We start from the raw sequence: 25,045 nt of genomic DNA, 5'->3' as shown, positions 1-25,045 counted from the left end.
TTGCTCATCTTTTGCTGCTAATTATTTATGTTTAATTATAATGTATACATAAATATAATACATGCATTAATATTTAAAGCTTTTAAACAAATTAAGTTTACGTGTATTAATTTGAGCTCTTTGTGAAACTATATAAATTATTACGCCCATTTCTTTAATTCACATGCATTGATATAGTCAGATTTATCTGGATTTGTCAACTTTAAATCTACTCTGAAACTCAGAGTTTGTTCAGCTAGCTTCATGCAACAGGCCTCAGGGATTTTGTTGTGCATGACGAACCAGAATACATGACTATAGGTGTGTTAAGTTTATCTTCTAACTATACTTTTATGTCATACACTGATCCTTCTGCGCAGCACAGGTTCAAGTCGAATATAAAAGACCTGAACACAAAACCCACACCAGCGTGACAACCAGTCACATCACAGCATCTCAAATGATATTTTGGTGGTTCTGAAATGCCTGAGCTAAAGTTTGTCATCAAAATGTTTGGTATAATTACATCCCAGATGTATCTCACACAATTGTGTCCCCACACACACCAGATCACGTGATGGAGTTTATGGTGTTTCATCTACTGTGCTCTGAGGCGCAAGTCATTTATGATGAAAATGAAGCTTTGTTTATTTTTCTCACAAATTCACCTTTTAGTCTGAAAGCACATCACTGTCCAATCAAACATTACACAACATTATAAATATCTTTATAATAAGTTATACACTTTTAACATGGAAAGCACACATTCACAAACTACTTTTGAAAAAGTTAGTCAGCATGTCATAAAAATGAATCTTATTTGAAATGACTGAATAACTAAGTGGATCAACAATTAGATGACTGACTTTCATTCTTCTCATTCTTACATCTTGTAGAAGTAAAAAAGAAATTTCAGAGCCGCTGTTCAATGTGACAGGAAAAAAAGGATCTATAACCATTATTTGAAATGATTGTTCCATCTTTCTTTAGTTGTTTTCATATAGAGATGCAAATTAAATTATTCAACCCCACTGGGACTAACAAATTAGTCTTTCTATAAAGATCCAGTTTAAAAAAAAAAAAAGAATAAGAAAACAGAAGATAATAAAACACTTCTGTATGATATTAAAATGATCAGGTAACCACACACAGTAATAAGATCTAAGAGTTCCCAAACTTTTGAACGGGGATATTTTAATAAATTCAGCTATTTTTTTTTTTTTTTTTTTTTTTTTTTCCCTTGTGGACTATATGTAAACATCTTTTATGTAAAATATCTTACTCAGGACAGTACTAAACAAAAAATAACGTGCATTTTGTATGATCTCTCGTTTTATTAAAAATTTTCACATTTTCACAGATTCTGAAAGGGGTTCCCAAACTTTCGATCCCCACTGTAATTACATGCAGGTGTTTTTAAAATATAAGTACAATGTAAAAACATGTATGTACACAATAAGTGCATTGTATCTGATGATTAATATGAATGTAAATGCATAGTAGTTAAGGACACTTAATATAAAGTGGGACCACTTAATTTAACTCCTCCCCACACAACTCTAGTGTATGTGATATATTTATATATTTATTATATTGTTTTGAGATGCATAATTATTTTTTTCTACTTTAAGATGAATGACTTCTGTTACACGTTTAATGTTTGTTTTAATATTTTGATTTTTAGTGTAATAAATCTGCACTGTAGCAGATGTTAGCACTTGTGCAATGTAAGTAAGGTCATACATCAGAGATAACGAGTCTTAGGGAAGTTAGTGAAGGAAGGGCAAAAAATTTGGATTGCAATGCAGCCATCTCTGACCAATGTGAATGAAGACATGCCTACAGGATTAGGGAGCAAGTCAATAAAGTTGGAATAATTAGTGGTTTATAAGGTGCTGGAAACCAACTGCATTTGTACTTTTCTGCCATTTATTTATTTTTCTCACTAATAGGCTGACAAATTTATAAATGGGAAGGAGACACAGGATAAGAAATCCTTTATTCTCATATATCAAAATCTGTGTAAATGGTTCAACTTCAATAGACTGACATAGAAATCTATGATCTCCTGAATAGCCTACTTCATGATCGTTATGATTGATTGGACATCGCAACGCTAACATTTTTACACTGTAGTTTTCAGACGGTCCATAGGCTATATGATCCAGCGAATGAAACCAACTTTACCGCCCAATAAATTTGGCATTATACGAAGCTAATGCATGTAATCAATTACTCGTGGACAAACGCACAAAACGTGCACCGAGCGCGTAACGTTACGTCATCATCGCTCGCGTCACAAATTAAAAGTGAAAGTAAATGAACAGACTTGATGTTTCGGCATTTAAACAACCAGGAATATTCTACAACAGGAATATCAGTGTGTTTTTAGAGGAACCTTTATAAAAGGTAAGCTGTGAATTTACGTGTAGATACTTGATAGAAAATGTGGAGGAGTTTTTCTAAATCATTTAATATATAATTAAATATTGATCAAGGTGAGTGTTCAGGTCACGAGACTTAGAGGTGACTTCCGCATTCCCTGAAGGACGTAAATAATTCTTTGAAATTTTTAATTTTTAAGCAAATTAACATGATTATATTGTTTTGTGTTGTCTGTGGTTTATTTTAACATTTGTGTTAACGTACAATAACATTGTGTATTTGAGTGAACGCCACTTCTCTTGATCCTGTCTGAGGAAAAGCTGAATTATTGTGTTTGTACAAAGTCTTCTATCCACAGTCAGTGTTGGAAATCAGATTCTGTTTCAACTGTTCAGATTCATCATGGATGACACACAAACATCCAGAGATGAAGATTTTTTTCCAGGATGCAGGTACTTTGAATAAAGACTAGATTAAATCGCCTTTAAAGGTGCCGTAGAATGAAAAATTGATTTGACCTTGGCATAGTTGAATAACGAGTTCAGTACATGGAAAAGACATACAGTGAGTCTCAAACACCATTGTTTCCTCCTTCTTATGTAAATTTGATTTGTTTAAAAGACCTCCAGAAAACATGCGACTCTCAACATAACACTGACTGTTATGTAACAGTCGGATCATTAATATGTATGACCCCAATATTTGCATATGCCAGCTCATGTTCAACGCATTAGACAAGGGCAGCCAGTATTAACGTCTGGATCTGTGCACAGCCGAATCATCAGACTAGGTAAGCAAGCAAGGACAATAGTGAAAAATGGCAGATGGAGCAATAATAACTGACATAATCCATGATAACATGATATGTTTAGTGATATTTGTAAATTGTCTTTCTAAATGTTTCATTAGCATTTTGCTAATGTAAATGTGGTTAAAGTTACCATCGTTTATTACTGTATTTTCATTATTAAACACTTGCAGTCTGTATAATTCATAAACACAACCTAATTCTTTATAAATCTCTCCAACAGTGTGTAATGTTAGCTTTATCCACAAAGCACAGCCTCAAACTCATTCAGAATCAAATGTAAACATCCAAATAAACACTGTACTTACGCGATTAGACATGTTGCATGACAAACACTTTGTAAAGATCTATTTTGAGGGTTATATTAGCTGTGTGAACTTTGTTTATGCTGTTTAAGGCAGTCGTGTGCTCGGTGGCAGGGAGCGCGAGGATTTAAAGGGGCCGCAGCCTGAATCGGCGCATATTTAATGATGCCCCAAAATAGGCAGTTAAAAAAATGAATTAAAAAAAAATCTATGGGGTATTTTGAGCTGAAACTTCACAGACATATTCAGGGGACACCTTAGACTTATATTACATCTTGTGAAAACGCGTTCTATGGCACCTTTAAATGATTGTTAATTGTCTAAAGATGGCAAGATATTTTGTTAGGATGCTAAAACATGTTTGATGATAAATGCTTGTAAGACCTTATCTTAAAGTGATTATAATCATAAAGTATTAAATCTGTTATGTTATAGTTCAGTTCATCAGAAGCGATCAGAACCAGAGCCCAGCTGTGTGTCTATGAGGAGTGACAGGTCTATGGGTCGGCCAGTAGATTTTAAGAGTGGAGATAAACAGACTGATTTTCTCAGGTATAACATTTCTATAAAAATATGATTATAGTATGGCAAAGTACTGAACAATGCACAAGAATAATTATTTATTATCAAAATATTCTGATAATGAATAATTCTTTTACTTTGTTTCTAGGTTTTTTTCTTTATCTGATATTTTAAAGTATATAGTGTTGCTCACACAGAGACACACATCTATGAGAGTGCTTAGTTAAATGTACAGTTTTTGTATCAACAGTGTAAATATAAAAACTTGAGGTTTTTACTATGGATAAAATAATGGTTAAATTAAGTGGTTTTCGTCATTTAAATCATTCACTTTAATCTCTCTTTGTTGTAGCTCAGTTCATCAGAAGAGATCAGAACCAGAGTCCAGCTGTGTGTCTATGAGGAGTGACGAGTCTATGGGTCATAAAATACATTTTCTGAGTCGAGATACAAAGACTGATCGGAGGTATAATATTTCTGTAAAAGATATGCATTGATTATGATACAGAATGTAAAAAGACATTGTGCTTATTAACTCATGTAATAATGTGGTATTCTAATTTTACAGCCATGAAGTCCTCAACAGGTTTAGATCAAATCTGAAGAAGAAGTTTGAGTGTCTGTATGAGGGAACAGCACAGCAGGGAAACCCAACACTCCTGAATGAGATCTACACAGAGCTCTACATCATAGAGAGTGAGAGTGGAAAGATCAGTAATGAGCATGAGGTGAGACAGATTGAGACACAATCCAGGAGAGCAGCAACAGAGGACACACCGATCCAATGCAGTCACATCTTCAGACCTTTACCTGGACAAGACAAACCCATCAGAACTGTGCTGACAAAGGGAGTCGCTGGCATTGGAAAAACAGTCTCTGTGCAGAAGTTCATCCTGGACTGGGCTGAAGGGAAAGAGAATCAGGACATCCAGCTCATATTTCCACTTCCTTTCAGAGAGCTCAACTTGATGAAGGACAAACTCAGTCTTTCAGATCTTCTTCATGCCTTTTTCCCTGAAACAAAAGAAATGGAAATATCCAGTGATAAGTATAAAGTTTCCTTCATCTTTGATGGTTTGGATGAGTGTCGTCTGTCTCTGAACTTTGAGAGCAAAGTGAAACTGTGTAATATATCTGAATCAGCCTCAGTAGACGTACTGCTAATGAACCTCATTGCGGGGAATCTGCTTCCCTCTGCTCTTATCTGGATCACCTCCAGACCAGCAGCAGCTGATCTCGTCCCCTCTGAGTGTGTCCATCGAGTGACAGAGGTACGAGGCTTCAATGAGCCACAGAAGGAGGAATACTTCAGGAAGAGAATCAGTGAAAAGAGATTGGCTAAAAGAATCATCAGCCACCTGAAGTCATCAAGGAGCCTCTTTATTATGTGTCACATCCCAGTGTTCTGCTGGATCTCAGCCACTGTTCTAGAGAAGATGTTGAGGAAATCATGGAAAGGAAAGATTCCCAAGACTCTGACTCAAATGTACACACACTTCCTGATCCTTCAGACCAACATCAAACATGAGAAGGACTATGAGAAGAATGTGACAGATGAAGACATGATCCTCAAACTGGGGAAACTGGCATTTCAGCAGCTTGTGAAAGGCAATGTGATCTTCTATGAGGAAGACCTGAGAGAGTGTGGCATTGATGTGACAGAAGCATCAGTGTACTCAGGATTGTGCACTCAGATCTTCAGAGAGGAGTTTGGCTGGTATCAGGGGAAAGTCTTCTGCTTTGTTCATCTGAGCGTTCAGGAACATCTAGCAGCTCTATATGTGCACCTCTCCTTCACTAACAACAGCATAAATGTGTTTGACCAAATCAACAAACAGAGTTTGTGGTCTAAAGTTAAGGACTGGCTTCAACTCAATTCATCAGAACATGTTTCATTATCTGAGCTACATCAGAGAGCTGTGAATGAGGCTCTGCAGAGTAAAAATGGACATCTGGACCTTTTCCTGCGGTTTCTTCTGGGTCTGTCAGTGGAGTCTCATCAGATTCTCCTAAAAGGACTAATGAAACAGACAAGAAGCAGATCTGACAGCAATGAAAAAACAGTTGAGTACATTAAGATGAAGATCAGCACCATTGACTCTCCAGAGAAATTCATCAATCTGTTCCACTGTCTGAATGAACTGGGTGATCATTCACTAGTGGAGGAAATACAACAGTATCTAAAATCTGGAAGAATAAAGAAAGGCAAACTTTCTTCATCTCAGTGGTCAGCTTTAGCTTTTGTGTTGTTGACATCAGAGAAGAAGCTGGATGTGTTTGATATTAATACATTTGTTGGAGGAAACGATAAAGCTGAAAAACTGAAAGTTTATCTGAAGCTGCTGCCATTGATTAAAGAATCCAGATCAGTTCAGTAAGTATCTTTGAGAACAATCACTTCACTGTTAAAATATTGTAAGAATAAGTAGGAATAATTGCCGATGGGCCGTTGAATTATTAGAAAATAATGCACACCCAAATTGGTAATGCGGCCCGACTCAAAGCGGATTTTCTAATAATTCAACGGCCCGGAGTAAATGATTCTGCTTATGCTACGGTTACCACACCTCAAAACATTGTTCAGATGTTGCATTTCAAGACATTTGTCATATTTTTGTCCTTAAGTTGCTAAACTATTTTACTGATTAATTCGTCAGAGCAGCGTGGACAACACGTTTCTGTACAAGTGTGTGTTTGTACTGTGTGTGTGTGTGTGTGTGTGTGTTTGAGTGAGAGAGAGCGGGAGAAAGAGAGCATGACCTTTCAGAACATAATAAAACATATTTTGTGGCAAAAACCTTGACAACAATTTATTGTTTTTGTCATATTGAAATGTAAAGGCAGAAAAATAGATTACTAGAAAAATTATCGTATCAATACATTTTTGAAATTCTATTCCAATTGTTTGTAAAATTAATGACTTAATAATAATATTTAATAATCTTAAATGTCTCACTGTACATTGCTATTCTTGTTGCGACACATTACATCTGCTCTTTACTAGAGAACCTGCACTAATTTCAGATACTCAGTGACTTGAGTCTTAATTGTGCATCTAAACCGTGACAATGCAAAATTCCTTCATACACTCAAACAAAAGCCCTATTCGGACGGGACTAGTTTCACAGGGGGACGTTAGAGAAATTTCTGTTTCACAGACGTACTTTGAAATTTTAATCCCGTCCGAATCTGCCATGTCTGTCTTTTTCTCACACGACCTCTGTAAAAATTCCAGAGCAAATTACCTACTGTTTTTCGTCAAACTCGGCGGTCCTCAGAGAAATCTAATCCCGTCCGAATGCGAATGTCTGTGATTTCCGAAAATGTTTTTTCCAAAACGCTTTTTCTTGTGTGTTTTGGTCAACGTGAACTACCGTACAATCTCTCGCTATCGCGCCGGTATTCAAGTTTCTGTTTTTTGCGCACCGATAATGGATGTAGATATGTTTGGTACACTGCGAAGAAATAAAAAAAAATAAATCAACAAGAAGAGTCAAATCATGTACGTTAAACTGTTAAGACTGGCTACTGTAATATCAGTTTCAGGTAAGATTACTTTCATTTCTGCACTTAATTACATAACGTGTAAATTATATTAAGTTAAAACTTTTTATTCCAGTGGGTTTATTATAAGAACCCAGTTCTATTAAATCATGATGATAAATGTATGTTTAGTTTTTTCACACTACAATTTTTATAAAATGTTTACAAAACACTAAATGTGTTAGGACGTTTTACTTTATATTTCAAAGTGCATTCTGAACACGTGATCTTCTGAAATGCCCACATGTAAAACACAGACACTCCTACCTCGGTAATAAACACGGAGATGTTAGTCCCGTCCGAATCCGTACATAAAATCACAGACGTAGGTTGATAAGAATTGTTACTCAAACGTCGTTTGGAAAACTAGTCCCGTCCGAATAGGGCTAAAGTCAGTGTTTGTAACGAGGCGGGACTCAGGGTAGGATCCATATGCAAGCTTTTATTTAAACTGAGTTCGTAGTCAACAAGCTTTGGTAGAACAACAGCAAATGGGCATGGCAGAGAGCAGGCAGAATCGTAGTCGAGGAACAGGCAATGTGTCAGGGCTGGCAGATAACAATCATAAATTCAAAACAGAGCAAAGAGTCCAAAGGGAAGGCAGCAGAGAATATTACACGGGGAACAGACAGGAACAGTAACGGGCAGACAGACACAATGATAACCGCTCAGAATTGCAACAGAGTATACAAGACCTCGCAATGTGTGTGAGGATGTGACTAGCTTAACCCTTTCGCACGTAAGTTTCAAATATTCTGGCTGACCCCCCAGCGTGAGTTTTTTTAAGGCGACCGTTATTTAGAACGTATCACTTTATGGTTTCCATGGTGACGCGTCATTGCTTGTTACATGACACACCGCAGCGCTGTATGAATGATGATCTGCTTTCATTTAATTTTTCCTTTTTTATTCAAAATATTCACAAATTTGTTAACTATAGCATGAAATAGGTAATATTCCGATTGTTAAATATGTGCAAGTGGATGTGTTTTGCTGTTTAAACACCTTTATAACGATCGCGTTAGTTGAGCCATATGAGCGATGGGCGCCGCCATGTTAGTTTGCACCGCGCAGAGAATCGGATCTGTTGGATTTACAACCCGTGAATTTATCCACTTCTCCCGAAATACATGAAAGTAAGTGTGCCGGTGAACTGGGGAAGAATAGAGTAAGCTTTAAAGTTACTTTCACAATGTGTATCTGATATGAATTAAACGTGTTGTCAAGTTATAATGGAAAGGGTTGTTATTTCCGCTTCTATAGACATCATTGTGTATTTTACAAACTCTAAATATATTGTTTTGTTAGTTCTCATGTGTATTTAAATGTCTGAAACCTGAAATGAACATTATTTGGTTGAAAACACTGCATATATGTGATATATGAAAAGCGCTGCGGGCGTCTGTCTCTGGTTTAGCGCCAGTTAAAGCGCGCACGCACATTTGAATTTGGCAGTTGATCACGCGATGCACTGAACGTTCTAATCACACCGGTGTGATCGTACGCGTCAAAGGGTTAAATAGTCCAGTTACTGATTGATGAAGTGAGTGCAGGTGATGACCAGGGAGGATTATGGGAAATGAAGTCTGGGAATGACTGGACCTGTGACAGTGTTCTTGCACATAAGGAAGGAATTTAAATATCTTTTTTTTTTTTTTTTTTTAATAATTTACATAACATTTGATGTATGGTTAACATAGCAGAGTTGTACATTTTAATTTGACTAGTCAGATGGACGATTAAACATTTACTTAACTTTAGCTTAAAGTTGACTAAACTTCAACTTAAACAAATTGTAATTTTACTGTCAGATGCACAATTAAGACTCAAATCACTGAGTATCTGAAATTTTACATTGCGTGTATCTATTTTGCCATCGGTCCTCTCAGCAGCGAGAAAAACAAAACTTTTATTCAGTGGATTATGTATAACCTTGAAAGAGCGCTCGTTTACAATCACTAAAAATCTGTCACTCATCTCAGCTCACGATCTCACAAAGTTCCATTATAATCAGTAAAGTTGTCTACAATGCATAATGAATCTCTTCGTGTCTTTGTTAATGAGAGGATTCGTGAGCGTACAGAACTCAGCGCTGAACAAAAACTCCAGTGTTTTGAGCAGTGAGTGGATTCTGACTAAATGAAACACCTCTGATTGACCATTGCGTTCAAGACACCAAAATAGTATCTGTAATCAAACATTAATTGTCAGACCCCTGCAGTACCGCTGCGGACCCCTGGTTGAAAACTCTTGGTTTAAAGTTAATAATTGTATAAATAAAAATTTAATTCAATCTTAACCTTTTTTATAGTGTAAATTTGACCATGAAATTTGGAAAAGAATTTGGGACTGTTAAATTATATTGGAATTGAAAGTTGTTTGATGGTTTTTTGATAGTGTTTAACTATTTATTATGCTATTTGATTTTCATCTCTCTACAGGTTGAGTGATTGTGATATCACAGATGAAGGTTGTGCTGCTCTGACTTCAGCTCTGAGATCAAACCCCTCACACCTGAGAGAACTGAATCTGTCAGGGAATGAAATAGGAAAATCAGTGAATCTGCTGTCTGATATACTACAGGATCCTCACTGTAAACTGGAGATACTGCGGTAAGATCATATTTGACTCTCACACATGAATCACAATGTAAAGTATATTTGAAGTGTTCAGCCTCTTTCTGCTGCTGTGAGTTCAGCTGATTGAGCTGTAAATGATTGAACACATGAGCTGCTCCTCAGTCACATGATACTGCAGTTGCCAATCAATTGAAATCACTAACAACATAATTTATCTTTATACTGCAGAGGTGGGACAGAAGTTTCATCTGAATTGGTACAATTACAAATGCATAAATTATGTTGAGAATAATGTTTTAAAAATAAAATTTTGTTCATTGAACATTTGTAAAAAATCAATGTCACGTTTGCAATTGTGCTCATATTTGTGAAAACAGCCCTCTTTCTTGTGATATTACTGAATTATATCACATGTTATAATATAAATATCAAGATCTTATACAAGTACTTTTTTGCCATTTGTATTAATTTTGGTGACATTTTTGACACAATCCCTTGTTGATTTCTGACTCTGCACAACAGTAACAAACTAAATAAATGAAATAAGCTACTGATTGCATTTGAAGCAGGAAGTTTTACATCCAATCAAATTAATGATGTTAACAAAGAAATCAGACAATGCAATGGCAATTTAGCGATAGTTGTGGTCTTGACCGTTCTTGAAATAAAATCCAGAGTCCTTTCAGTCTGAGACCAAGACAAAATCCGAGACCTTCAAAAAATATTTTTAAGACCGGTCTCGAGTACTACAACACTAATTTTAACACTATTCTCACTTGAGGTGGAGGACAGGAAGGGAGTTTGTGCTTGTAGACATTTATTTAATGTAATTATATTCAGAAATGTAGTTCAGAAAGATCACTGCAGTTTTGAGTTGTGAAGAAGAAGAATGTTTAAGTGAAGAAGACTGAATTTGTATTATTGATGTTGTTCACCAGCAGAAGGCTGCAAAAAAGTGTGTTGCACAGGTGTCCTGTCCTTTAAATAAAGGCACACACTCAGTCTCAAGATGCACACCAGTAACGGTTTTTATACTGTACAAACTGTACATTCTCTCCCCCTACACTAACCCTAAACCTACCCATCACAGAAAACTAAAAAAATAAATAATAATAAAAAAAACACAGTTTTGTATGTTTATTATAATAATTAATTATAATAATAGTTAATTATAATAATTAATAAAAAAACCACAGTTTTGTATGTTTTTTTAAGCCATTTGATTACATTGTAATACCCATGTCATTATACACATTTGCATATAAACCATGTATACAAGAACACACACACATATATCATGTTTTGTGCTCTGTGACATTTTAGATCTCAATGATTTAACACACATTTTGATTTGGGCTTTAAGTTTGTATTTTCTCTTTAATAATGGATTTACTGCTAAACTGGGGTGAGTTTCCCGAAAGCATCGTTGGTAAACCATGGTCGTAAGTCCCATTGAACTCTATTGGTAACGACGGAACTTGCGACCATAGTTCGCTTTGGGAAACGCACCCCTGATCTGATCTGAACTGAGAGAGTGAAGAGTGTGTCATTGTTCTCAACAGGTTGAGTGATTGTGATATCACAGATGAAGGTTGTGCTGCTCTGGCTTCAGCTCTGAGATCAAACCCCTCACACCTGAGAGATCTGGATCTGTCTGGGAATAAAATAGGAAAATCAGTGAATCTGCTGTCTGATGTACTGAAGGATCCTCACTGTAAACTGGAGATACTGGGGTAAGATCATATTTGACTCTCACACATGAATCACAATGTAAAGTATATTTGAAGTTTTCAGTCTCTTTCTGCTGCTGTGAGTTCAGCTGATTGAGCTGTAAATGATTGAACACATGAGCTGCTCCTCAGTCACATGATACTGCAGGACTGAGAGTCACACTGAAATACACACTTTCACACAATCAACATTTCAGTCTCTTGACTTTAAACAGACTCGAGCTGAGAAATGACAAACACAACTGAGAAATGAAGAACATGCTAGATTCATTCTTACTGTTCATCAAGTTCATCTTTCTACATTGACACTTTTTTAAAGTATTGTTTTTAATTTTGTTAAATCGCACACACACACACACACAGGTTTGTTTTGCTATCAAAGTGGGCACTCTCCATAGGCGTAATGGTTTTTATACTTTACAAACTGTATATTCCAACCTGGTCTCATGGGAGAGACGTACCCGTTGGCACGTTTTCGCAAGACAAGAAATTACGTACCGATGCGTACGTCTCACTGCAGTTTCTGACAGAAACGAACGCTAGAGGTGGTAAAACGTCAATAAGCACTTTTGCTCGTTTTCACACTCAGTTTCGATGATGGCCGGGGTCGGATTATGGATTCATAAAGACTCGTTTTCACGTCTCCTCGCACAATATCATGTTACGACTTCAAAACGCTTCTTACCAGAGTGCCCGATTTGTAAACGAACGCACTTTGGACATTGCGTTCGCTTGACCGGCTCTATGCATTTCGCTTTTTTTGGCTGTAATCATGCTTGCTCGGTAGCTCAGCCGATACGGAGTTGGACTTACGACGAGGAGTCGACTCCTCTCTGCCTGGGTACGAATCCCGTGAAAGGCGACTGAAAAACCAACGTCATAAAAACGTACCACATTCACCCTATTATCTGCTCCGGCAAAAAAAAAAAAACGTTTTCGTCATGAGACCAGGTTGGTATATTCTCTCCCCCTACACTACCCCTACCCCTAAATCTACCCATCACATCTGCATTTTTACATTTTTAATAAAACATTGATTAGTATCTTTTTAAAGCTATTTTAAATATGAGGACTCATGAAATGTCATCGAAGATCTACATGTGCATTTCAGTGCACATGTAATTCAATAGCAAGCACTCGCTGCTTATATTATAATAGATAGCTTTGTATTAGCCGCCACACATTAATCACATTTAAAAGAAAGAACAAAACATTTTAACTCTCCGTATTACTCCGTATTTGTTTCTTCTGTCTGCATGTCACCCACCTCTGTGTTTATTTGCTCCTCCTCTTTATCTGTTGTTCCAATCAGTGTTCTGTCCAGCATCTCCTCTGAACTGTCACTCCTTGTCCCCTCTTCGGCTTCCGACTCAATGCCTGCCTCACATATCTCACCATCTGACTCGCCCCCTTCTTCGATCACTCTTTTGTCTCGCTCCACTGGGAGGAACATACACTGCGTCAAAAGGTTTCTATGAACCACTCTCTCTGCTCCTCCATCTTCTGGTCGCACCACGTACACAGGCAAACCTGGTTGCTTCTTCACCACAACATATGGCCGTGCCTCCCATCGATCTCCCAACTTCTGCCTCCCCTCCACATGACAGATCATGACTAAGACTCTATTCCCTGGACTAAAGTCTTCACTCTTAGCTTTTTTGTCATAATACTTTTTCTGCTGTCCTTTCGCCAGCTGAGATGTCTGATTAGCCAGGGCATAGGCCCGCGACAGGGAGTCGTACAGGTTCTGGACATACTCGCTGTATTTACACAGCTGGTTCATTGTGGGGGACCCGAAGATGAGGTCCACTGGGAGCCTGGGATGTCTACCAAACATAAGGTAGTACGGGCTATATCCAGTGGAGTCATGCCGCGAGCAGTTATATGCATGTGTCATGGCATCCACATGCTCATGCCACCGGGGTTTCGGGTGCAGCTCTAGAGTTCCCAGCATGTTCATCAGGGTACGGTTGAAACTTTCTGTGGTCGTGTTGCCCTGGGGGTGGTAGGGCGTGGTGTGGGTCTTAGTGATGCCAATACACTTGCATAGCTCCTTCATAATTGCACTTTCAAAGTTGCGCCCTTGATCTGCATGCAATTTTGCAGGGAAATCAAAACGGCAGAAGAAATTCCTCCACAAGACCCTGGCCACTGTGCTTGCCTTTTGGTCCCTTGTGGGGTAGGCCTGTGCATAGCGAGAAAAGTGATCTGTGACAATGAGCACATTCTCCATACCCCCCTTGGACTTCTCCAGCATCAGGAAGTCCACACAAACCAGCTCCATGGGGGCACTGGTATGGATACTGACGAGGGGGGCCCTGACGTTGGCTGTGGGAGTTTTTCTAAGGCAGCATCTCTCACACTGTTCGCACCAAACCTTGATCTCCTGAAACATTCTTGGCCAGTAAAATCTTTCCCTTATCATCTGTAGTGTCCTCTCAAATCCCAGATGCCCTGAGTCATTGTGAAGGGCTGTTTTGATGGTTTCACGCAGCCTCTCTGGCAGTATTAGTTGCTCCACCACCCCTTTATGGCAATCTCTGACACTGCGATACAGGATCCCTTTTTTTACAACTAACCTCCTCCACTCTTTTAAGAGGAGACCCCCAGTGGCACCCACTTTCATCCTCTTGCTGTGGCTTGGCTTGTGGTTCCTGCTCTTAAAGTGGAGGATGGGACCGATAACTCGGTCTTCCTTCTGTCCCACTCGAAGCTCCTGTGTGGTCATAGCAGGTAATGCCTCCATCCCCACATCCACATATACCTCACTGGGCTCCAGCAGCAGACAGCTTTCGGGCTCCTCTGTGACAGCTGTGTCCTCGCCTAAGACCTCCTCAGGCTCCTGGGTGGTTTGTGCCTCCTTATATTTCGGTCCACCAGTCCTCACCTGCTGCGGACATGATTGCAGGGTCTTCGCCACCTCCTGATTAGACATACGTGAGAGGGCGTCAGCGTTGGAGTTATCTTGTCCCCTCCGATATTGGATGTCAAAGTCAAATATGGACAGATGAGAAACCCATCGCTGACCAGTAGCGTCGAGTTTGGCTGAGGTCATTACATATTTCAGAGGATTATTGTCCGTCAGAACAGAGAACTTGCGCCCGTAGAGGTGGTCATGGAACTTATCTGTCACAGCCCACTTGAGAGCGAGGAACTCAAGTGTGGCGACCAGGGCGGGCGAGAGCCGTGAGGGAACGGTGCGAGGCCGGTGGCGCGAGAGTTAATGAGTCCCACCTGGGAGGCGCACCGGCCTTGAGTCTCTCACTCACTCCTGCTTCTCACGGCATTTTAGCCTGTCTCCGCGCCAATCACTGGAATGAGAAACAGGTGTTCGTGATTTACATTCAACCCACTCACTCACCAAGTGTCTCCTGCCACTCTCTCCCGTTGCAGACCTTGCTGAACCACGCCCCCCTCGCCACATACCCCCACCGCCCGACTCAAGTCGGAAGGGCCTCGGGTCAACCAGTGGAATCTCATGCTGTATGGTTGTGGTGTGACCATAGTCCGTGGGATGCTGGGAGAACACATCTGCATTCTTGTCCAACAGATTCTTAAGTAGAACACGTTGGTCTTCACTTTCCACCGCTGCTTCACTTAGGTCAACCCCGCAGATAGACACTACTTGGTCCAGACTGAGACATGCGCCTCTGTTCCCGGCTTCACCATGCTTTCTATCAGGGAACTCCACCACCTTGTCCACTAGGACTGCGCTGGCCAGATTTGTGTGTCGTTTGACTGTAATGACTTGCTGGGAAAGATTCATCACTCTAACCGGAGCACAACCTCTTTTCACATTTACAAGCACTTTGGCCACCAAGATATCCTGGGGGAGCTGCACAGAGGGATGGCCTTCTATCAGGGCTGTATAAGTCTTCCTTTGAGGTCCAGCTTTAATCCTGCACCTTAAATCCATCTCTTTCCCACCAGGGATGTGTATTGTACGACCGGTGTGAGCAGCAGGTCCCACAACATCATGCATTACACTTTGCTCAGTGCTCCCCACCTCCAGTAAAGCTGTGTACCACTCTGGATGCTTCTGTTTGACCTGGTGCAGGAACTGTGGGCCATAGGCTGCTTGAAGGTGGGTTAGGGAAGCTCGAATGACATTGGTTCCCACCAGCAGAGGGACTGATGAGCGATAGTTGGAATCAGGAACAACGAAGGTAGGTACAACCTTAAGCTCTTTCCCCAGCACTTTCAGATCGATGTGCAAGACACCATGGTAGGGTATGGTCTGACCTGCTGCACCCTCTGTTGGTATTTTAGAAGACTGTAGCTTCTGCTTCTGTGGAGCTGGGTGGCTCTGCCAGTAGTTGTACGTAATACTGGTGATCTGCGAGCTGGAGTCAATGAGAGCCTTGCATGCCTTGCCACTGACTTCTACTTCCCCTTCGTTCCTGGGTCCCACTAGGGGTGTTTCCCCTCCTTTAGTGTGATTCCTCTTTTCAGGTGGTTGGGGGCCTTGCTGTGTACCCATGGGTGCCCCAGCTGCCATGGGCACTAAGCGTTTAAATGTTGAGCAGAGTGCATGTGCCTGTCAGCTGGAGTCTTAGGCTGCTGGGCTTCAGCTGGGCTCGGATCCGGAAGCACTGCTCGGCACACTCTGGCTGTGTGGCCTGGCTCTCCACAACGGTAACAGGTAAAGCTTGGACTCTGGGTTGCTTTTCCCTTTGCTGGTTGGAAAGCTAATGGGGAGGCAAGGGGTGGGGAGGTCATTCTCATCTCTAGTTGTGACAGCTTAGCCATTTGTTCTTCCTGAACAAGAGCTAACTTCTTAACCATTTCTGTCAACTCTGATAATTCAGATGTGTGCTTTAACCTATCTGTTTTGGTGTTTCCACCCCCTCCTGATGTTAACTGCACCTGAGTATATGTTTTCTTTGCTGTACTCAGTGCCTGGAACTTTTTACTTTCTCTAGCTAAATTTCGGAGCTCTGCCTGCAGCTCTCGGAAGCTCAAGAGCCTAGGTGCCATTGGTGCAATTCTGGTGTACACCTCCTTGTCAGAGAGGCCTCTCATGAACTGCCGGGTTAGTTTGCTATCTCGATCTAGGAAGGGCCTACCTCCTCTTTGGTTCTCCTCTACCGTTCGCAGCTTTGCCTCCAGTGCATGAGAGCATAAGAACAGGCCGACTCCCTTGATTTCTGGCTCCACTCATAGAAGTCAGCCAAAGGGTCTAGGGAGCCTCGTGTGTCACTGTATTCGGCCCTCAGTTCCTCCAATGCTTTCTCAGGGGTATGATCATGAGGAGGTAGGTTAAGGATAAGATTTCAAGCTTCACCCCCCAGGTGCCGCACAACAGTGGAGAAACGAAGGTGCATTGGTAGCTCTATTGCCTCCAAGAGGTATTGCATGTCGTGAATCCAGTCTTCCACCAGTATCTTACAGTCTGGATTTCACATGAAGACTTGAACATTTTTTACCTGATGAGTTTGCATGAAACCTCCATAGGCTGCCTTGGGAAGGCTTTGGTTGGCGACCACTCGACCTGGAGGCCCGAACTGTGTCACATGTGGGTGGGCCGACTGGCTGGCAGATGCAGGGGGAGGGGCAACTGGAGAGCGAGCATCAACATGCATGTTGAGGTGGGAAGCTGGAATTGGTGTCTGTTGAGGAGACAGACCAGGAGGAGCAACAGCAGCGGCCTGGTCTAATGCTACCTGAGGGCTGTGCAGAGATGTGTTGGGAACACATGCATTAGCAAATGGAGGTAATGGGGTGACTCCACTATAGCCTGGAACTTGAGTGGTGAAAAATGTGGCTTCGGGGGAATGTATTCTGTAGGCCTGCTCAGCAGCTACGTGCTTAACTGTAGTATTTACCCCAGGCAGGCTCTGAAGACTCGGTGCGGGCACAGAAGGGGGATATGAATAACTAGAGTAAACCTGGGGACTGGGCCTAATAGGCTGGGCTGGATACGGTGCTGCAACTGGATAGTGTTTGAGCGACTGCTGCGCAACTGGCATCTCAACGAAAACATGATGTGTGGAACTTTGCCAAGGCGTAGCTTCTGAGGGCTCATGTTTATTACGTTTGCGAACAGAGGCATCAACTGACTTATCTATCTGGCCACCTGGTCTTGCATCTGGGCTGTTGTCAAAGCAGAGTGTAGGTACCTGCCCTGAGGCCCCAGAGCCTGGCAGCCTTGGTGCATGGACTGGCGTCACATTCTGGTCAGCATAGGGTGAGTTCATAAGGGCTGGAGGGTCATTTGGGACTTGCTCTGCTGGCGGTAGGAGACTGGATGCACCGTTGGAGGAGCACTGCATGTTTTGAGGGGAGTTTGTATATGTCTGTGACATAGAATCCAAATGTGTGTTTACTATGTGCAAGCAGGTTTAATGGCAGTGTAATTAGGTTGTATAGAGGTGTTGAATCTATGTAAAATAATACAATATTGTAGAAATAAAAATGTTCTAAAGTAAGCTGTATGTTTCAGTTAGATCAGCACAGTGAAAAATGTAACCAACTTATCCCAAAAACTTAACGACTCATAAACTAAAATGGCTCGTCAGTTTAAACTTAAATATCCATCTTAGCGTCTCACTGAATATTAAGCAAATGCACAGTCAGATAAATTTAACAAATCTCAATAGACAAAAATAATCTCTCTTATTAATAAACCATCAAATATGTTTTACATCACAGCAAATTATTCAAATTGAAACAGCAAAACAGTTAAGATTCCCAGCAGACTGTAAAGGATATGGCGGATGATCTGTTTCCCCAAAATCTCCAGTTCAGTTTAGAATTTCAGTTTGTTCATTAAATATAACTCAGTATTTAAACCACTGGCTGCAGAATTATCTTCCTCTTCGGTCCATCAGTGCCATATCCGGGTCACGGCACCAAAGATGTAGCCCTCTCTCTCCGTGCACATACTGGTCTCCAGCACCGTCGCTGCTACTCTGTGCTGTGTTGTGTATGATCGTGGACGGTGGTAGAGGAAGGGGATACGGACACAGAGGGGTTCGGGATTGTGGCTCAACCATTTATTCCACAGCACGGCATCTATAGCGTTGATAACATGAACTCAACTTAAGTTTTAAACTATCAAAGTACATTTCAATGCACATGTAATTCAATAGTAAGCTGCTTATAATATAATAGATAGCTTTGTATTAGCCGCCACACATTAATCACATTTAAAAGAAAGAACAAAACATTTTAACTCTCCATATTACTCTGCATGTAGGTCTTTAGCAGTTTAAAACACTAAATATCTCAATAAACTTAACTTTAGTTTGATAACAACAAAGATATTTTACATTGCAACCTCCACTATTGTTAACATGGCTTACCTATAGCACTGATAACATGAACTGAAGAAAAGTATCAACTCTACCGTACATCAAGAGGCTCAAGCCGTGCTAAAGGCACTTGAATCTGTCTTAACACAACAGTGGTATAGTGACATCTTGTGGACAACACAATACACTGCCTTACATTAACTTAACCTGCACACAAACTCTGACCCACGGGTATGAACTCTTTTACTAGAGCGAGAAAAGTAATGAAGTAAACAGAACGATTTTAAACTCTGTCTTCATTTTGATATACACATTTACATGGATATTCCACTTTCATTAATGGCGAAAAGCACTGAAATGACAAAGTCATTACGTTGAAGTTAAACAGAAATGATATGAATTTAGATAGTGGATGTGCTTCTTTTGATCACTTTTCCTGTGACACGCTGTTTTAATGACAGCGAGGAGTGATAGGCACACAATAATTCCTCTTTAAACTAAACTGCAGATCTCATGTTATGACAAAATATTTTAGCGAGAACGATGATCAGTGATGCACACTTAACTTCGATATTATGGCAAGATTTGCATGTTTCCTTTTAAGAAATACTTTGTCAGTGATGCACAGAGTCAGTCAAATGTATATTTGAACTGCAATAAATAAGCAGTCCTATCTGTTTTGTACTAAAAATAGCCTTTGATTTGATTTGAATTGTTTAAAACAATTAAAACACTATTTGGACAGTGGAAATGAATGAATCGACTCTACTCTAAAAACTTTACCTGAGAAATATTTTATAGCTACAATTTCGTTTTTATGGATATTTTGATATATTTATTCTAAAACATAAAGAGGATATTGGATGATTTTTATCAATGTAATGTGTATGGCACAAATGGCATTTATAGTCTGTATCTAATATTTTTCAATGTCTTGTACCTTTGACGGTGTTAACCATGGTGTCACGTGGATGAGAATATGCATGGAAATGATATGCAGATGAGGTTATGCATAGTAAAACTAGGCGTCGTAAGCTCCATATATGGGAATTTCAGGGAGGAGACAGGGTGTGCACAATCTTCCGCTGACTGATTTATAAAGAGATTTTTATGCAGGTTCTGGCGTACGCATGGCTTTATAAATCTGAAAACTTTTGTGCGTACGTACACTTTTAGGATGAAATATACAGAAAGTTTTATAAATGAGGCCTCTGATCTGAACTGAGAGAGTGAAGAGTGTGTCATTGTTCTCTACAGGTTGAGTTATTGTGATATCACAGATGAAGGTTGTGCTGCTCTGGCTTCAGCTCTGAGATCAAACCCCTCACACCTGAGAGAACTGAGTCTGTCAGGGAATGAAATAGGAAAATCAGTGAATCTTCTGTCTGATGTACTGAAGGATCCTCACTGTAAACTGGAGATACTGGGGTAAGATCATATTTGACTCTCACACATGAATCACAATGTAAAGTATATTTGAAGTTTTCAGTCTCTTTCTGCTGCTGTGAGTTCAGCTGATTGAGCTGTAAATGATTGAACACATGAGCTGCTCCTCAGTCACATGATACTGCAGGACTGAGAGTCACACTGAAATATACTTTCACACAATCGACATTTCAGTCTCTTGACTTTAAACAGACTCGAGCTCAACACAACTGAGAACATGCTGGATTCATTCTTACTGTTCATCATGTTCATCTTTCTACATTGACAATTTCTAAAGTATTGTTTTTAATTTTGTTAAATCGCTCGCACACACACACACACACACACACACACTCACACACACACACACACACACACACACACACACACACACATCATATTTTATGCTTTGTGACATTTCAGATCTCAATGATTTAACACATTAATTTGTGCTTTAAGTTTGTATTTTCTCTTTAATAATGCATTCACTGCTAAACTGATCTGATCTGAACTGAGAGAGTGAAGAGTGTGTCATTGTTCTCTACAGGTTGAGAGATTGTGGAGTCACAGATGAAGGTTGTGCTGCTCTGGCTTCAGCTCTGAGATCAAACCCCTCACACCTGAGAGATCTGGATCTGACTGTGAATAAAATAGGAAAATCAGGATGTAAACTGCTCATTGCTCTAAAGAATTCTCCACATTATAAACTAGAGACACTGTGGTAAGTAATAATTTCAAATAAATATTCTGGTTTTCATATAGCTGAATGTTTATTTATATGCATATTTGGTCCCACTTTATATTAGGTGTCTTTAACAATTATGTACTAACATTTCAATTAATTATTATACATTCCACTCTCTGATCCAACGATGGCACCAGCGGTCTGGTTGAAGGTATTCTGCATGTACGTCTTTCTGGCGCTTCTGTAAAAATCACCTTAATTTAAAAAATAAAAACAACTCATATTATCAATTATTCGTTCATTCGTTGCACAGAGAATTTCGCATCGGCCGATTGCGTTCTCACGGACACAAATTCGTCAGTTCTGAGGGTGCAGAGTTTTACTAATGCATTTGAGTCAAACCGCCACATGCTTGTTCATACAAAAACACAGTTTTCTTAGACATGATACTGCAACTTGCTAAGTCAGTGATAGACAGAACTCAAAAGGTCCTACGTGATGTGCTAACATGCTCCTTTCATTGAGCCTTTAGTTTTGACCTATCCTGATGCAGATTTGCGGAAATACGGACTCCAGTTTATCTACTAGTCATAATGCTTTCAAAAGGAATCCAGAGTAAATCGGAATTAACATTTATTGTTTGCCAGGCAGGATTAAACATCAATTAAAATAATTAAAAAGATTACATCACACAACTGATCAGCATAAAATACAAAATGCAATTCAAAACATAGTATTAAAAAATAATATACCTGCATACCCGGCAAATAGAGAGATACACAGAAATTGTGCGGGAAGTTCTGAATGCAGATGCTTCCTTGAGTGGTTTGCCAAATCCCTTTAAATACCCCAAGTCTAACAAAGGGACTGTAAACATGTAGCACCCAAATATTTATGCAGCTTTTGTTGGACCTTTTCTCGTGCCCCAGAGGGTCACACGCCTGGTTTTGGGGATCAAAACAAATGGTTAATAAGGATCTTTATTGGGGCATCTCCCACACCAGAAGAACAGGTTTTGTTTTCTTTATTCTTGTCTGCTCTATTGATGTGGGAGGGAAACCATCTTACCAGTCGCACCAGAAGTATTAATAATGATGTCACATCTAACAGCCAAGATAGTAGATTTGTGAGGTTTGCATGGCTAGCTGAGACCTGAGGGGAAGGAGAGGGTGTGAGAAGTCAGGAACTCAGCATGTGAGGGAAGAGATGAGGTTGAGTCTTTCTCACAGATCTCTTCTTCAGATTAGTGAATTTTGTTGTTTTAATACAGGATAGGAATCTTGAATTCAGTCTTGGTAAAATCCATCCTTACATCATTTGGTACAATGCAATGTTTTTACAAAATACCTGCATTTAATTACATCTGTAAATAATTTCTGTAATTACATTTATAATTTCACTGTTGATCGTTCCCTTACATCTTAACCCACCTTTAAACCTACCCATACCTTACCCATATTCAACATCAATAGCAGCAAAAGTGTTCTGCAATACAATATGAACACAATAAGTACATCGTATTGGATAAACAGAGAGATATGGCTTGTTTATAATTGATCTGTATTAAAATAGTTAAGGCGTGTTTCAGAGTTTTATTATTTCAAATGAATGTCTGATTTTACATAATTGACTGTTTTACAGATTTTGAGGAAATTCCCACTCTGAGTCCGGCCCCACACACTCTCCTCACTGACACTCGCTGCTTTCTCCTCTCTAACTAGAGAAATTCACCACAGTGTTTATAAACTCCTCTGATCTGAATCACACAGCAGAAACCACAGGGTCCTGAAGCAGAGAGCTCAGAGAGCACACAGTTTGTATATCTTGTTATACATACTGAATACAGATTGATAGATTAATATAATTATAGCTTTTTTTTAAGACAGGGTTTCATAAATGTTAATGATGACTATACAGTTTAAGTGTTAACTTGTGTATATATATATATATATATATATATATATATATATATATATAAAATACTGTATGTATAACTGTATAAATAACACATTTCGGACTGCACTGTATTAAAGTCTCTCACTCACATAAAATAACACTTGTCACTTTAAAACTACTTTACAGCAAAATTTGAATTTGTCTTTTAATTGATCACTAATGTGATGTTGATGAAGCTCTAGTCTGAATGGAGATGAGAATATAGTAGTGCTGTAATCATGAAGTATTTTCAAAGGTGTTGTATAAGAAACTCCATTTCCATGTCAAGTAATGTTTATCATTTTTTTTTAAATGTAAACTGCAGACCTTTCACAACTAAGCAGCATTTTATTTTTATTTAAAATTCACATTTTGTGCTGTATTCTAGTCTGATTTTGCATTAGTATTATAAGAAATCAGTGTTATTTATGTAAGCACATACCAGTCTTGAAATCAGTAGAAATGATGATCAGCTCATATTGAACACAGAGATCAACCCCAACACACATCCATAAACTGCTCATATAAAAGTGTGAATGATGGGTTGATTTAAACTGCTGACGTCATTATGTTTCTAAAAACTGCCTTAATGAGACGTCTTTCCATATGATCTTATTGTTCATTTGCTGTGTTTACATGTATTACAGGACTGTGCTTCATAATAATAGTGCTTGAAGATGTTTTGTAGACTGAAATAAATGTTGTAGAAACAATTTTCACTCAGAAATTGCTAGTGAATTTCTCAAACACTTACAAAGAAACGACAAGTAACATTGAAATAAATGTGAAACTATAAAAACTGAAGTAACATTGTCTTGCAAAATGTGCTCTAATAATCTGTTTTATTTTTTACAGTGTATTGTATATACAGTGTACTGACTAACAGTAAATATTCAGACATTTGCATTATAGATATTAAAGTAACAATTGCACCACTATTAAAATTATACAGTAATGTATCATTACTAGTTTAACCATATTCAGTTGTAGCTAAAATGTAATCAACACCCAGACTGATGATGTCAAAGATGAACATTTCAAAGTTTAAAGCGTTAAACAGAAGTATAATTGTAATATAATAACAATAATAATAATAATAAATAGGAAATGTATCAACTTAACACTCTTGAAAAGAACAGTTTACCTTTCAGTGCCATTATTTCATTGAATTATTACAAAAAGACTCCACATCTTACCTTAATGAAAACAAAATGGAAACGAATTTTGGAGGGCCATTTCCTCGTCCTCCTCTTCCATTTTGAGGAAAAGAAGATCTTCCACAGGCCCCTGAACACGTCTGTTGAGTGTATCCACTTCACAGCCAATTCCATGTGTCTGATTAATGGGAGTTCCTTCATTAGAAAATGGCGCAGAATAATTAAAGGGGTGTAATGCTATTTCATGCATTCTGACTTATTTATACAGTTAAAGAGTTGCATTCTCATGCTAAACATGGCCAAAGTTTCAAAACACAAGTTATTTTATATATATTTATATATATATTATAAATTTCTGTACCAAATACACTCCTTCCGGTTTCGGATACGTTTCTGAGTGTTTTTTCAAGTATGGCCCTGTATCACGTAATAAAGGGGGGAATTCCTTGTATAGGCACTTCTCCCTGATAAGCGTGCGCACACACATCACCCAGAGCGAGAGATTTTTCAACAATGTCACCAAAGACATTTTTGGTTGTGAGGGAAAGATTACCTTTTTCTCTTCCCAGAGAACCCAGTGTTAAGGGAACAGTGGATGAAGTTTGTTTTTCAGAGGCAGCAACGGAGTTGTGCACGTATGTTTGTTTGTTCCCGGAAATTCAGTGATTAATGATGTGTAAACAAGTCCCAGTTCGACGCTGGATTTGCAGCTTTAATGATGTCGCAGCTTGCAGGTGAT

General features: G+C 39.2%; 1 protein-coding gene across 3 annotated transcripts; it reads left to right on the top strand.

Moving 5' to 3' along the window:
• The first annotated feature begins 2,018 nt into the window (after positions 1-2,018).
• On the top strand, positions 2,019-24,167 carry LOC125280553 (NACHT, LRR and PYD domains-containing protein 3-like). 3 transcript variants are annotated; one of them, XM_048211176.1, is made up of 10 exons: positions 2,019-2,388; positions 2,709-2,816; positions 3,913-4,029; positions 4,352-4,465; positions 4,568-6,373; positions 9,984-10,154; positions 11,684-11,854; positions 20,362-20,532; positions 21,077-21,250; positions 22,856-24,167. In XM_048211176.1, coding segments are annotated over exons 2-10 (2,775 nt in total). In that variant the 5' UTR covers positions 2,019-2,388; positions 2,709-2,766; the 3' UTR covers positions 22,857-24,167. The 3 variants fall into 3 exon arrangements, with proteins under 3 accessions (XP_048067133.1, XP_048067126.1, XP_048067118.1); XM_048211169.1 differs by lacking the exon at positions 22,856-24,167 and having other exon boundaries at positions 2,760-2,816; positions 21,077-21,254; XM_048211161.1 differs by lacking the exon at positions 22,856-24,167 and having other exon boundaries at positions 21,077-21,254.
• The last annotated feature ends 878 nt before the right edge of the window (positions 24,168-25,045 follow it).

This window comes from Megalobrama amblycephala, linkage group LG1 (genome assembly GCF_018812025.1).
Source record: "Megalobrama amblycephala isolate DHTTF-2021 linkage group LG1, ASM1881202v1, whole genome shotgun sequence".
Classification (NCBI taxonomy): Eukaryota; Metazoa; Chordata; class Actinopteri; order Cypriniformes; family Xenocyprididae; genus Megalobrama; species Megalobrama amblycephala.
This window is presented reverse-complemented; position numbering and strand designations above follow the sequence as displayed.